The following is a 15058-nucleotide window of genomic DNA, read 5'->3' on the forward strand; positions in this document are numbered from 1 at the left end:
AACTGTTTTACTTATCATGAATTTGACTCGCTGTTCCATTTGTGTCCCCGTGTGATGTGTGCGTACACACATGGCCCTCATGTTTCTATTTGTATGCGTGTGTGTGGTGTGTTTTTATGGATTGTTGTCCTCTCTCAGGTCCCCTGGTGAGACTCCCAGCAGGAGTTCACAGCGTCAAGGCAGCTGCTGTAGCTCTCGCAGCGCCTCCCTGTCCTCCACCCGCAGCACCTCCAAATCCCCCTCCAGGTACCCTCCTCGTGTTATTCTTCTGATTCGACTTTGTAGCTTATTCAAATGATTCTCTCTCTAAAGAACCAAGGGACAGGGCGGAGAATGCACTTTATGGGATATTTTGTCATTTGTGACATTTAACCAAAGTTTCTGGGCTTGCATTCATCATACTTTGAAGAAGTTCCCTTAAGAATGATCTTAAGAGCCAACTAATGAGAAAAAAGTTTTTTGCTGAGTGTGAAATTTAGGACACATTTATCAAGCAAGGTACTGGTACTTTAATATCGATGCAGCAGAACCAGGTACATGTTTTCCATGCAACTCAAATTAGTCATGTAGCTGCTACATGAGATCGGCCTATGAGATCTAGTGAGTCTGTTCAAGTGGGACAATTACAAGGTCATTTATCCTATTTCACACTGCTCCCTCTTTATCCTTAAAAAGCTTTATACATTTATTTATTTATTTATTTACATGTGCAGCAGTATTCTCCAAACAAACTTTGATATGGTAAACCGTGGGCATTCCCTCTATGAACACCTGATATGATTTAATTTATTATAGCTATGCTTGGATCAGGAACATTATAATTTTGTAATCTGGACGAAATAATGGGAAATGGTTCAAATGAAAAGATAGGAAACATAGCCGGTGCTCGATACACATTTTGCTGGTGGCATACAAACGACATCAGATACATTTGATGGAGAATGTAGTAGCTCATTGTCAAGTATACAGAAAATAAAGATTTAGTTCAGTCTGTTATTCTCGTTTTTTTTATCTCTAATAAATCCCCACCAAACAGTCCAACAAATACAAGTAGTAGGCTATAGCTACGCTTTCCTGAACTAGACATATTGACTCTTCTGACTATATTCATATTCTTCCTCATGACCAAAAATACTCCACACCTCTGTCTCCATACTACCGTCCCATTAAGACTTACTCTTCAGAGACCTCTGGAGCCAAACCAATTTTAATGAATATATTTAGTGAGAAAGAAAGACTTTTAGCTAATGTCTTTACGTGGCTCTGCTCGTCCAGATTAAACTCCAAGCACAAGACGGACGGACAGAAGGCGCCCAGCACCTCGCTGTCCCCCGGCACCAACCCCCCCGCAGTGTGGCACAACGGGGACCACCCCCAGCGGAGCCGCAACGGCAGGGCCGGCAGACCCAACCACGGCGAGGGCGACAAAGTGCACGATGTATGTAATCTCCTCTAATTTGCTCCCACACCCCCACACCCGCCCCCCAACCCCCCCACCCACTCCAACGGTATCTACCACAGTCTCTGCAGATGAGTTTTATCTTGCTCCTTTTGTGTTGGTTGACATGATTGTGATCTTGTTTGATATTGAAAGTGTTGTTCTGTTGTCACTAATACCCAGGTTGTAGGCCAGTTTTATGATATGATTGTGTGACGTGTTAAAGACACGTGCCGCACAACGTGCCGCTCCTGCTGCTTTGTTTCTGGCTCTCTTTGACTCCTCTGCCATCTTGTTTGTTTGTAGTTGGTCCTTGGTATTTACCAGTAACACAAGGGGGGCAGCGAGAATAAGGGTTCTAATGTTTCTGTATAGCAAATATCCTCTGAGTCGAGTCCAACAGAAATATGAGCAGCACTGGCACACAATCTTTCCTAGCGATTGAAGAAGAAGATGTGCTGTTACTTCCAAACAGGAGACAAATGATCAAATCAAACCAAGGACGGTTATTATTACTTCAAACTTTAGCTGCCCCAAGAGGTTTATGCCCGTGAACAAATATAAAAGAAATAAGAAGAAGAAGAAACGTATACGTAATGAGAATTCTTAATGCAGCTAAAGTTTGAATTAGCCAATGTTGAGAGAGTCACAATTAGACGTCTGATGGTGCTCATAAGTGATACAAATCTACAGTTTACCCTTGAAGTGACAAATCCAATGACTTGCGAAGTCTTGATCCACGCATGCAGCTCTCCAATCCAGATAATAGTGGTGTGTGCCTGGCTGTATGGAAGATTTAAAATGCCTGACTAAAAAAAAAAAATAGATCAATTGAAATACAGTATACATTATCACAAATACATGTATATTTAGCCAACCACAAAAGCTTAAATCCAGATGATGTGACGGTTAGCTTTCAGCCCAAAATCACATTTCATTTGTTTAGTAGTTTAGGATGAGTCATACAAATATTTTACAGGAAGTAAAAAGAAATGCATTCGATTTTAAATGTATTATCTTTTTAAATATGTATTTATGTTGCTGTATCTCTACAATCAACTCACAACACATGAAACTAGGTGAGGAGATGTATTGCATTTCATGTCATCCAGCAGGGAGCAGCCGAGACATGCCATAACTAAATGCAAAGCATCAGTTTCATTAGTTTTAAGATGCTTTTTTTTTTCTTCAATCGTAAAAGCTAAAGAATTGTCTAATATATGGCATTTTAAAACTTCCATAGCGGCGAGCCGAGTCCTAAAACTATGTTGTGTAAATGAATCAGAATCATGACACAGGGTGGACCCTCTGAGTAACACAGAGGTAACAGCTCTGTCTTAAAATAAACATAATAGGCTCTTAAAGCAAAAGTGGATCATTCATACCCACGTTTCCCTTTTCAAATGGAACTGCTCCCCGTTTGTTTCGGCTGAAAAGAAGGACAGTTCTTATTACCTAAATGACACTTTTCAAATCACCCCCGCTCTTATGGAAACAACCTTATTACTTGCATTCTGTAAATGGATCAGAGCCGCAGTAGGATGCTGGAATAAAGCAAAAGACACTAAGACTGAAGGGATGGCTTTTAAACCATTGTTCCCTGTTGAATAAGCATCTAAACGGGCTGGAAACACCCAGAAACCAATGTCTAGTGAATGTGTAGTTTCTACTCAAGTTTGCATGTGTCTGAGGTCTCTCTCTCTCTCTCTCTCTCTCTCTCTCTCTCTCTCTCTCTCTCTCTCTCTCTCTCTCTCTCTCTCTCTCTCTCTCTCTCTCTCTCTCTCTCTCTCTCTGCTTGTTTCCTTCATTACTGTTTTTTTTTTCCTTATCAATATAAGTGGTATTTACCCATGAATAAATTCCCAAATCTTTTTGTCTCATTCATATAAAAAGCACTCAAATGCTTTGGAACCGGATCAAGTAGGTTAACTGGGTATGTGTAATAGTTTCTTCTTGTCAACCGTTTTCTTTCTTCTCAAGCACATGCTCTGCTCAGTGATAGATTCTCTTCTCCTCCAGGCGTCCAACAGCTCCTGCAAAACCACCAGGAGTTAACCACACGCTCCTCTCTACTGTTGTACTTTCAAATGTCCATGTGCATGTGGCCCCTAGGTGGCAGTATCTCTTCTGTCTGTTTGTGATCGACTCTAGTGGAGAATGGCCAGGGAGTCTGTGTGATCATGTACCTTTGAGCCACTGGGATGTAGTGAAAGAGCAGCATTTCATTTGCTCCATTTTTTCCAATCAGAATCTCTGTAGCAAAACCTAGAACTGTCTCTCATGGTAATCCCCAAGCTGAAGTCTCTGCTGGTTCTGTGTGACAGATCCTGGATCCCACTGAAGTTTGACTTTACTGCAGCAGTTGTGTGGATTAGCAAATGTTCTGTGTAGCAGCTGGGTGTCTTCAGTTTGTGTTCCTAGTCGTACCATAGCCCTGCTTGGGACTGTCTGATCCGCTGTTGGTGGACACGCCCAGGTGCTTTTCACAGTGAAGCTTTAGGAAACAGCTGAGCAAGGCTCTCAATCAGAGGTGGGTAAGTAAAGTTGACATGCATTTGCCAAACCAAAATGGTAGTTGACTACTCTTAGAAGCCTTCTCCTCCTTGAACAAATTAAAATAATTCAATGAAATGATCATATATTGCCATGCGGCTCTTCCAGGTTCATTTTGGATGGTCTCAGTGCTAGTTTCTAAATGAGCCACTGTGTTCAAACAAGCGCTAAAGTGGATACTTTTCTTACGGGGCGAGTCAACACAGTATTTAACTTGAGTTGCACACAAGTGTGCGGAACACTTGATCTGGCTTAGCTTTTTGTATTTGGCTCGCTAGTTGCAGGTGGGACGGGATCGTTTTAATTAGTTAGTGGAAAGAAAAAATGGTGACTCCAAAAGTTTGTTTTATACGATTACTAAGATTCACTACTCGTGTATGTACTTGGACAACATGTCAGAGATAAAATTATCTTTTATCAGGAATGTTTTATAAACCCTATACTAACACTCTAATAATATGTTCATAGGACTATCTGGCTTGTTGGTAAGTTCAGCACATGCGCTCCCCGCCTCTGACAAAGAGCCGTGCTCAGCTGCCCCATGCGTTTCAAAGGGAAGCATCTGGGACTGTCTCCTACTCCATGAGGGAGGCAGTCCCACCCCGGGCTGGTCGTCCTCTTGCTCATTATTAATGGATGTCTTCAAACACAAGTACTCTGGGAAAATAACTAGGACAACTCACACATTTATGAACACGATTGTTATTTCAAAGGGACCCAAGCCATTTTGTAACGTAAGCTCTCTGTTTAGACTCCCAGTTTAAACAGCAGATTGGAACAAAGCTCCTGAAGCGCTGTCTCAGCGTACCTGTGTTTACAGTGGGGAATAAATAGATACATAAAAAGAGCAGAAAGCTGGGCTGACGTCCAAAGTACAGAGTAGAGAAGTGGTGCTGCTGAAGACCACGCAGGCCAACATGTGACTGGGGTCCCTTTTGAATGTGCTGACTCTAGTTGTCCATCTTCGCGGTGACTACCCCTCCAACACTCTTCTACTTCCTCCTCCTCCTCCTCCTCCTCCCCCTCCTCTCTCACCTGTTCATCTGTGTCCTGTGTGACTCATGTCTCACTCTTGTTGTCCTGGCATTTTCCTTCCCACATACAGTATCTTTCACATCTGCCAGCTCTGCATGTCCTCCTCCTCCTCCTCCCTTCCTCTTAGCTACTCTACTCTACATGGATGTCCACTAATATGACAATTAACTCTATCCCCTTCCCTCTGTCCCCTTCCCTCTGTCCCCTTTTTGATACAAATATGGCTGCATTTGTACAAGCGAAAAAAGACAAAGCAAATCATGTAGTTTGTAGAGTCATCCTTTGTTTCTCATTTAAGTTTGATTTCCAGCTGGAGTTTTACTTTCTCCTCTCTATTTTCTTTGTACTTTTTGGTTTGTTTATTTTCTCCTTAGTCTCTGGACACAATATGTAGCTTTGATACTAAAAGAGGTCATTGTCTTTTTCCCATTTCGCTGCGGAGAACATTCCTTTCTCCTTTTTTTTCTTTCTTTCCTTTTTTTTGTTGATATTGCATACGTGTCACTGATTGAAATGGAAGGTAGGTAATGCTTTGCCTACGCACGTGATCTTTATGCAGATGAGAATGTGACAAGCACCCTAGCCTGAGTGACGTCAATGTTTCTCTCTCTTTTTCTCTCTATCTCTCTCTTTCTGTTGTTTACCAATGGTCTTTATCCAATTAATTATATTCCATCAATTATGATTTGACTCTTAAAGGATTGGATTACGTAGAGCTCTGGTTTTCCTCTTGCCTCCTTAACTTCATTCTGAAGTCCAATATCCCGCTCTATCTTCCAGGTCCATTTATTTCTCCAGCTTTGTTTTCTTTCTATTTTGGTAGAATGCATTCCTGTTTGTCCAGCATCTCTCTCTGTCGGTGAATTAGTACATTGTCTTATGATTTTCACCATGTTGATTTCCACGACTGTTTCTAACAACTGTCATAAGCTCCAGTGGTTGTGTGTTTTCTTATTATACCACTTAGTTGTCCTCTCTCTAGTGCAGAGCGGCTATTCTTTCTGCGAGGACTAGTTGGTACTGATGTAGAATCTTAGATTACATGCAGATCAGAAAGAAATATTGTAATGCATGCGCAAAGAGCCAGCTTCATACAAAACATTTTAATGACTCTCTCTGCCCTCTTTTCATGACCTGCTTACACTGAGCTGTGTATAACTGTGCATCACAACTTTCAGTTCCTAACTTCCATTGAACAACTTAACCCTATTCATGTTGAATACTTACAGTTGAGGACTGCAATGCATTTGAGCTCACTCTCAACCATGCAGTTTATAGAATAAGGCTGACATTACTACTTAACTATTTTTCTTACCATAAACTATTTCCTTGAAAGTATCTAAATGAACAAAGTCTGTCAATACTTTCTTACTTTCCAATTTTGTTTGTGGCACGATAAGGGGTCACAAATATGTTGTTGTATTGTGAATCAATACGAAGAGTCTACAGCCAGACTGGCGGCTCAGTAAATGGCCCTTTTAGCTAATGCTAACGGCAGCAGGCTAACAAGCTCAAAAGGAAAATGCTAACGCTTAGCAGGTATAATAATAATAACGTTCACAATGTTTAACGTTTCAACAAGATAAGATAAGCTAATGAGCACTAAACGCAAAGCTGAGGCCTTCGTTTACCAGGTAGTTGACCATAAATTAGACCTGATGCTGGCACGAGACGATGAAACTGAAATACTGCTCCAGGCAAGGTACAAAGTAGGCCTACTATCAAGCGATTCATTTATTGTAGATTTAGGTTTTTTCACAGAATTGATAAAAAATAAGAAAAATGCAGAATGTTGCCAGCCTAATCATTCCTATACTAACACTAGCTTCAAGGTGTTATTCTATTCATGACTCTAAAAGTAGCTTTTGACTACTGAGCTTTTCAGGGGTTCTTACATTGGTGAATTACCAACAACATAACCTCTGATGCCATACAGTGTAATGTTAACCTTATCCAATCTACGTAGTAAGCTAATACTTACTATTGTCATGCAGCAATAACTCCCTAGAACGTTATTGAATAAAATCGTAATAACTAAAAGTGCCTCTTATCAAGGAGCCAAAACACTGATAGAAGCTAATAGTTAGCCTGTAATCGCTTCCGGATGTTAAATAACTGCTGCCCTGTGGAAGATACTACATGGAGAGAAGGGTGGTAAAGAAAGTGCCTGCCGCTCTCCGCCTGGTTGTTCTCTGATGTTCAGGGAGGCGACTGGGCCGCAGGATTGACTCTGTGTGAGGGGTTTCCTGCACATTGTGCTTTTCCTCTCTGCTTTTCAGTTCTTTTCCATTGATGTCCATGCATTGTCTCATGAGTCACTGGCAGGGAAGGTTTTTGTGTCTTTTTCTCTTGCATTTTGTGAATCTAATGATGCACTTATGTTGCCCCACTTTTCCCTTTTCTTCATACCTTACCTACTAAAGGAGGGAATACCACTTTATTGGTAAGTGGATGTTAACCAGAAGGGAGTTAAACAAGAGTAACCATTACAAAAAAAATCAAAGAAAATGGGTCGCTGTTCACATCTCAGCAATTGTCTACAGGAATAAAAAATCCAGAAAGAGAAAATTGAGTAGCAGACGATTTGTTTTCTGATTCGATTGATTCAATAATTGTGATCTTTATTTTGTTCCTTCCATTTCTGTGATGTTCCGTCAAGTTGTCTTCTCTTTCTGTTTTGTTTCATTTTTTAAAAATCATTACTAAAAAAAACTGAAGAAGTCCTCTTTTTCTACTCTAAAATCTGTAGCTCTGTACTTTCTGCCTTTGCTCTTTAACTTATTTGGTTCACAGTTTTATTTTTGTTTTATTCCCTCTCTTCCTCCTCCTAGTTTTTTTGTTTGTTTTTGCGATTATGATTTCTTCAACTCATTATGGTTTTGCATGCCAAGTATTGCATGCGCTGCACCATAGAGGACTATCTATAAGCCATAATGGAGAAAACCTAGATCTTTTTCTTTTAGATGTTAACCTTCTTTTGGCAAGTACACCGTAGCACTCAATCACCGACCTGAAAACACTCTAATGCTCTTTTTGTCCTTTTTCTTTTTTTTCCTTTTTTCTTTTTCCTTTGTTGGTCATCATTTTTTCTACAGAAGCTCCGTCTGCTGACCGCTAACTCTGCAGGAATGCAGTCCACTCTGCTGAGAGAGCACAAGCTCCACAGCGCCCCCAGCAGGAGCCAGGCGGGACAGATGTGCGCCGCAGGAGAGGCTGGGGGTGTGGATGGCAGGAACTCGGCTGTAGGGAACTCCGTCACCCAGGCGTCAGGGAGGAGAGGGAGCCAGAGGGGGCAGAACAAGGGCTCCCACTCCCCCGCTCACAGCAGCGACTCGGCCCACTCCCAGCACACCCACACCCACAGGGGGAGGAACTCCCGTCACCACAGAAAGTAAGACTTCTATTCGTCTCTCGCTTTAGGACTTCATGTACCCTACATCTTTCCACTGCCATTCAGACATACTGTCCATTAACAGGGATATTAGTATACAAAATATGTATATTTAATCAAATAAAACTAGATATTTTAGGTAAAACTTAACTTAATCTGATTAATCCTCCTATTGTCTTCGTTTCCCCCCCTTACTTTGGTGTTCACGGTCAAATTTGACCGGTCCTGTTTTAACTGCTATTACATTAACACAAACACCATTAATCATCACCAAATTTCATTTAACACCCTTTCAAACTGTAAATATTGTATCAGATTACTGGTATACATGAAAAACTGCAGTGAATATACATAGAACAGACACTGAACATGTATTGCTTGCGTGTGCCAGGTGTAATCCATGTGGGGGGATGGGCACATAAGAGCGGGAAATGTGTCAAATTGTTCTGTGTGTTTTTTTTTTTGTGAGTGCCAGGTGTGATTCACAAGGGGGGATTGGGCACATAAGGGGGGGGCACACATCTAGAGTGTGTGTGTGTGTGTGTGTGTGTGTGTGTGTGTGTGTGTGTGTGTGTGTGTGTGTGTGTGTGTGTGTGTGTGTGTGTGTGTGTGTGTGTGTGTGTGTGTGTGTGTGTGTGTGTGTGTGTGTGTGTGTGTGTGTTTTATCTGATCCGGATGGTTTCTAATTCCTTGTCTTTATGGCGGTCACACCATGGGTGTTACAAAGTTGACTAAATCATCCAAAATGCAATGAAAGTAGTGATCAGCAATTGTATATGTTCAAATGTCTACTGTGAAGGATATCATAAAGCCTTAATGCAATCAAATGTAAAACTAAAAAGTTATGATTGATGAAATTAGTAAATCGGTCAGATTTGACCCGAAGACAACAGGATGTAATACAAATAAGGGCCTTTGTAAAGCTCAGTTGGTCGAGCTGAGGCCCATGTATTGGAGATGGGACATGTGGAAGACCCGGATTCGAGTCCAACCTAGGACCATTTGCCGCGTGCCATCCATTCTGTCTCCCCTTTTCAACACCGTCACTTGCAAAAACCCTGGTGGCCCATAAAATAATAAACGTATAAAAGAAAATGGACTGATTTTTGGTAGCTATCTCTTGAGGGTTCACCACATCAATTAAACAGACTTGACATTCCAGGAGATGGTCCTATGTGGTATTATTTTCACATTCAACACTAAAGTAGAAGAAAGACAACAAATTAAACATTACTGACATGCCTACCAAGATTTCCAAGTGAAAACGAATTGCAAATTCATAACTACTCAAACCTTTCCTGTCACCCCAGGTCAAAAGGGGGACACTCTTCCAAGCGTCACCACCGCTCCAGTCGGGGTCAGGCGCACCACCGGAGCCAGTCTGCGTCACCGGGGCGCCACCCGCACACGTCAGGCAGGAAGAAGGAGGAGTCTCGGGGCAAACCCAACCTCCGGCAGCGCAGCAGCTCCTGGAGCAGCGGGCACTCGTCTTCACGCTCCGCCTCCAGAGACGGAGGCCCCTCCAAGGCCAAGTCCCCACACAGCAGACAGAACAACTCCAGGTGGGAGCTTGTTCTCTTTCACACTTTGATTTGCCCTTTCGTACAGCTTATAGTGTCATTCTGATCTAATGTGTTGTTCTGACGGTTCGTGTGTCGTGCAGAGAGAAGGACAGCCAGAACCACTCTGACGACGAGAGCCGCGCTCGCCGCCGCTCCCGCAGCTACTCACCAATCCGCAAGAGGAGAAGAGACTCCCCCAGCTTCATGGAGGCCCGCAGGATCACCAGGTAACACATCTGTCCAGCATCACTAACCTCATTATGACCCATCTCCATGATGATATCTACGAGATCATCATGATTCAGATACCTTACCTACTGTATGTACTTTCTTCCACAGGACAGTTTCACACAGAGACAGTTTGTCTGTGTTGAATTGCATTGTTGCTTTTATAAGTCCGAATGAACAACACTTTAGCATAATCCACTTTTGCTGAAGGTATGTTTATTCTCTGCAGTTTAACCATGTTCTATAATTGAAGTGCACTGCTCTCGGGCTGAGGACCGCTCTTTTACAACTGCAAATTCTAACAATGAGAAGCAACATGAGTAAAGTGAGGGGAAATGTTCCTGCTCTAACTCACAAGTGAAAATACTAGGAGCCACATCCTGATTCATTAAAGCCCTTGTTAGAGCAGAAATGGAAAAGCTGCAGGCACAATTGGAAGTGTTAAAATGAAGTGGTGTGTGTGTAGGTTTGGTTTAGGAAACGGTACGAAGGGTGAGGTTCTCCAGCCCAACGGAATATGCTATTTCATGTTTTTCTTCTTTCATGATGTGAATGTCTATATCACTGTATGTCCCATCGCCGGACCCATCTCCACAGCTCTGTGTCTGCTCCTCATATTATCATTCAGCTATAGGGGAACAAGCACTCTATCCTCTTGTGTGGCTCCAAGCAGAGGATGCAGAAACAGTGCTATTGCCAAACAGATAGCGCTGATAGTGCAAGTGTAGGAGAATAAAGTGTGAGATACTCCAGTGGCCGGCTTATAGCCATAGTAGTCTGTATCCAGTATAACAACAACATCATAAATCTAAGGTGAATCGCAACATTAACCCTATAATTGACTTGTTGAGTCCTTTGCTGCCTGGACTTTGATTGATGTCCAACATTGGAAAATATTAGCTCTGCAAAAATCCAGGTTAACTGATATATTTGTGTTGTTTTTTTACCCTAAAAACCCGCAGAGGAATTACTCTGTTCAGCCATGATTAGCCGGCAGTCTGCCTTCTGTTTTACTGGCATCTCTTTCTACTAATGTATATTAATCAGGTTGGTCTGAACCATAAAAAACTCCCTGCAGTATTAAAGAAGAAAATGACCATTTATTAAAAAGGAAATGCAGTTATTGTATACACACATTATAAATATACACAAGCATAAGATGTATACACACATTAAGTGTAGATATCCAGAAAATATGGCAGCTACACGCCCACAAACTGTTGGTCTGATGGGGACTTGAACCTGTGACCCTTGTTTCCAAAGCCATGCCCCCACAGAAAGAGCTACTGCTAATGCAATAGAACTCAACAGGATCTCACAACACTCACCTTCCTCAAAAAGGACCATAAACTCAACACGTCTTTGAAACACTTTCAACAAGAACTGACCATGAGAGCCTCCATGAAGGTGGGTATCCATAGGAGTGTTGTATTACTGCATCGGTTTCAGCCACCTGCACCTAATACACTTTTAGCTGAGTGTACAGAACGATAAGAGCAGGAAGTCATTACAGAAAGTAGGATTATAAAAGCCAGGAGAATTCTGTATTAATTAATTTAGCTTGTTTGATGTCTTTATTTATTCATTGATGTACTGATTTGTTTGTGTGGTATTGTTTATTGGTCCATTAAATATGAATCAGTGAGCTGCTTTATTTAATGCTCCTCCATACTGAGAGCAGATTGGGTCTTTTATCCCCCTCTGCTAATGATAATTACAGTTCACTTATCTATAAAACTCATCAAATCTACTTTTATAGCGTCTTTTCCCAGGCAATTCTCTATGAGCTTGTATCACTTGAAATGCCGTCGCTGAGTTATGAGAACGCAAAGAGAAATCTGCCACACTCCTGTGAGAGCGTCACCTCTACCCTCTCATACAAGTGTTGATAGACGTGGGTGAAATGTGTGTACCTTGTCGTCTTTCACTCCAGTCCTAAAGGTCCTGACGCCAAGACAACGGGATGCTGCTGAATGGAGCTGCCGCAGGCTAGTTACCCTGGTAACAGTTGCCGCGCAGCAGGAACGGACCAGTCTTACACCAGAAGCTCGGCTGAACAGCAAAACCATCAGAGCTCCCCTGAGTAAACCTGGCCTCCTCTCGTTTCTCTTTTTCTGTCCTCTTTGTGCTCCTTCAGCGCAGAAACTCTAAAGCGACGCCCTTCTGCGCTCATGCACTAATGGTGTAACACGGGGATAAAGAGATTAAAACGCTATCAAGGTTTATAAAACAGGATATCTTTCCATTGCCCAGGCAGATATAAAGACAAAAGCCAAGGCTGAGTTATCTGCATGCTGCTGCAAAGACAAGGTGAAGCAGGCCTTGCAGCAGCAGGATACCTTGATAGCGTTTATCTCTGCGCTGGGTGTCGGCCTCCACTGAGGAGACGAGGCTCTTTTGGGAACTAACAGCTGATTACCTTACAGGAAGCAGTGCCAGGGTGGCTATTAACATGGCAATCTAAGCTTAAACTAACCACATGCTTTTCTCTGCCCTGGATATGTGTGTGCGTGCGTGCATGCTTTGTGCGTGTGTCCCTGAGTAAGACTACCATCGGAGACACATTTCAAATTAAAGAAAGGTTAATTAGGGATGGCATGTGAGGACAAAGGCTGTGTCCCCAATTTGGACAAGGCTGTTGTTTGTGTCAGTGGTTATATTAAGTTAAAACAGGTACTTAGGATAAAATTCTTTACACAACAGGGAGTATTTTTATTTGTATTGAATATTTTCCAATGTGAAGATAACAAAGCAAAAAGGTTGTAATTGATTTTTCCAGAAAAAGGACAGTTTTCTGAGCTTTTGCAACATCAAGCAACCAATCACATTGAGGACACTTAGACATTTACAGCAGGTAAATGTTTTGCATCGGGAACTCAATTTCATTCAGAACATTTTGCTTAAAGGAAAGTTATCTAAATAGAGAAGAATGTTCAATCAGTGAAATCAATTATTTTCTCTTGAGTCACGCGAATCTATATAAATATTTTATAGTGTACGTGTGTGCGTGTGTGTGTGCGCGTGCGTGTGCGTGTGTGCGTGTTAAACAGCTTGAACTTTTTAACTCATAAACTGCTCTCTTTCAGATCCTGTACTGATCATAACTTCACCACTCCTCTAACCTAACAATGATCGTCTCTCAACCACTAAGTCTTAATACAACGTGTGTTAAACATCCATGAACACTAACTCGTCAAACTTTAAATGTGTCAGATGTAACCCCCTCCTCTCTCCCATCTCCCCAGTGCTCGCAAGCGGCCCATCCCGTACTACCGGCCCAGTCCTTCGTCCTCCAGCCTGGACAGCAGCCCGTCGCGCTCCAGCCGCAGTCGGAGCCACAGCTCAAGCAGCTCCAGCCGCAGCAGGAGCCACAGCCGGAGCCACAGCCGGAGCCACAGCCGGAGCTGGAGCCGGAGCCGGAGCTGGAGCCGCAGCAAGAGCCCCTCCCGCAGCCACCACAGCTACGACAGCCGCAGCAGCTATGACAGCCCCGGAGTCTGACACTAAACACGCAGCACGTGAAGAAGGGAAACAAAAACAACCAGAGGAGAATCTTGATCTTTAACGGGGCCTCCACAGGGCCTCACTGCTGTCCAACCAGGGCCCAAACTCCTCGCCCCTGGACCATCATCTCTCTCTGAGCCTGGATCAAAGTGGAGAAACGTAATTTGATATAGCACATCACTATGAAATTGGCGATCACTGTTCACGTCTTCACAAAGGCATTAAAGGAAATGGGTCACCACATGTCGAAATTAACTTGGTAGAGCCCAAAGAACAAATCTCGCTGTATGTTAGCACTTTCTTTCTCTTCTTCCACAACGCAACCAAAAATGAATTCATTAAGAACTATATACTATATAAATATATATAAATATATCCTAACAGTAGGAGCTGAGTAGAAGATAAAAAGAGGACACATCAACTGCTTAATGAACATTTCATTACATTTCTGACTTTTTTTTCCCAACCATGTCCTCATCTGCCCCAAGACTTCCATCTCATCGAGGAGCAGAGATCAACACCAGTTAGAACAAAAGACAAATTGGCGGATGAAATGGGGAGCGAAAAAGAAAATGAACTTTTTTTATGATAACATGGTATTGTATAGGTTTGTCTGTATAGTAAACTCTTACGTTCTGGCTTTGTAAACTATGCACTGTATATTCCATCTAGTTGAAGGAGGTTTGTTGAGCATGATGCATCAGGAGAGACTGGCAGGAAGTAGAGGTGCATCAGAGCTCCCACTGGCCTATACAGTATGTCGGGAGGGGGGGATTATTTATGATGTACTTTTACTCGTCCCTGTTTAAATTATTATGTTGATTCTGCTAATCTTGACTGTATGTGAGAGTGTGTGTGTGTGTGTGTGTGTGTGTGTGTGTGTGTGTGTGTGTGTGTGTGTGTGTGTGTGTGTGTGTGTGTGTGTGTGTGTGTGTGTGTGTGTGTGTGTGTGTGTGTGTGTGTGTGTGTGTGTGTGTGTCTCCTCTGCAATGTCCAGTGAGGTAATTATTTATGTGTACACTGTATGGCTGCTGTATGGTAGTGTACAGAAAACTGTCTGCAAAATGTCTACCATACACACACACACACACATGTGTTGACCACAGCTATTTATGATCCTATTGTATTTATTTGGTTATTTATTGGTTATTTATTATTTAATGTATTTATCATGAGCTGCAAAGCAGTTGGGTCATGCTTTAAAGACGAGATTGTGATGCAAACATGTTCCCTGTACCGTTCATGTCCACAGAAATCATGACAAGGCTGACGCCAGCAGGGTGGATATTTGACTGCAGTGTGTTTAACATGCTCTTTGTAGCCGTTGGGCAGTAGACGGTCTTCGCC

General features: G+C 42.4%; 1 protein-coding gene across 2 annotated transcripts in view; it reads left to right on the forward strand.

Moving 5' to 3' along the window:
• The window catches only part of srrm3 (serine/arginine repetitive matrix 3), an 81837-nt gene extending 67232 nt beyond the window's left edge, over positions 1-14605 (forward strand). Inside the window, exons 9-14 of one of the 2 annotated variants that reach the window (XM_034098336.2) lie at positions 139-246; positions 1276-1438; positions 8122-8417; positions 9728-9979; positions 10081-10206; positions 13453-14605. In XM_034098336.2, the coding sequence (XP_033954227.1) occupies positions 139-246; positions 1276-1438; positions 8122-8417; positions 9728-9979; positions 10081-10206; positions 13453-13708 (1201 nt within the window). In that variant the 3' untranslated portion in view covers positions 13709-14605. Of the gene's footprint in view, positions 1-138; positions 247-1275; positions 1439-8121; positions 8418-9727; positions 9980-10080; positions 10207-12140; positions 12260-13452 lie in introns of those variants that run through there. The other variant, XM_034098337.2, reaches the window with a different exon arrangement.
• Positions 14606-15058: the final 453 nt, after the last annotated feature.

This window comes from Pseudochaenichthys georgianus, chromosome 14 (genome assembly GCF_902827115.2).
Source record: "Pseudochaenichthys georgianus chromosome 14, fPseGeo1.2, whole genome shotgun sequence".
Lineage (NCBI taxonomy): Eukaryota > Metazoa > Chordata > Actinopteri > Perciformes > Channichthyidae > Pseudochaenichthys > Pseudochaenichthys georgianus.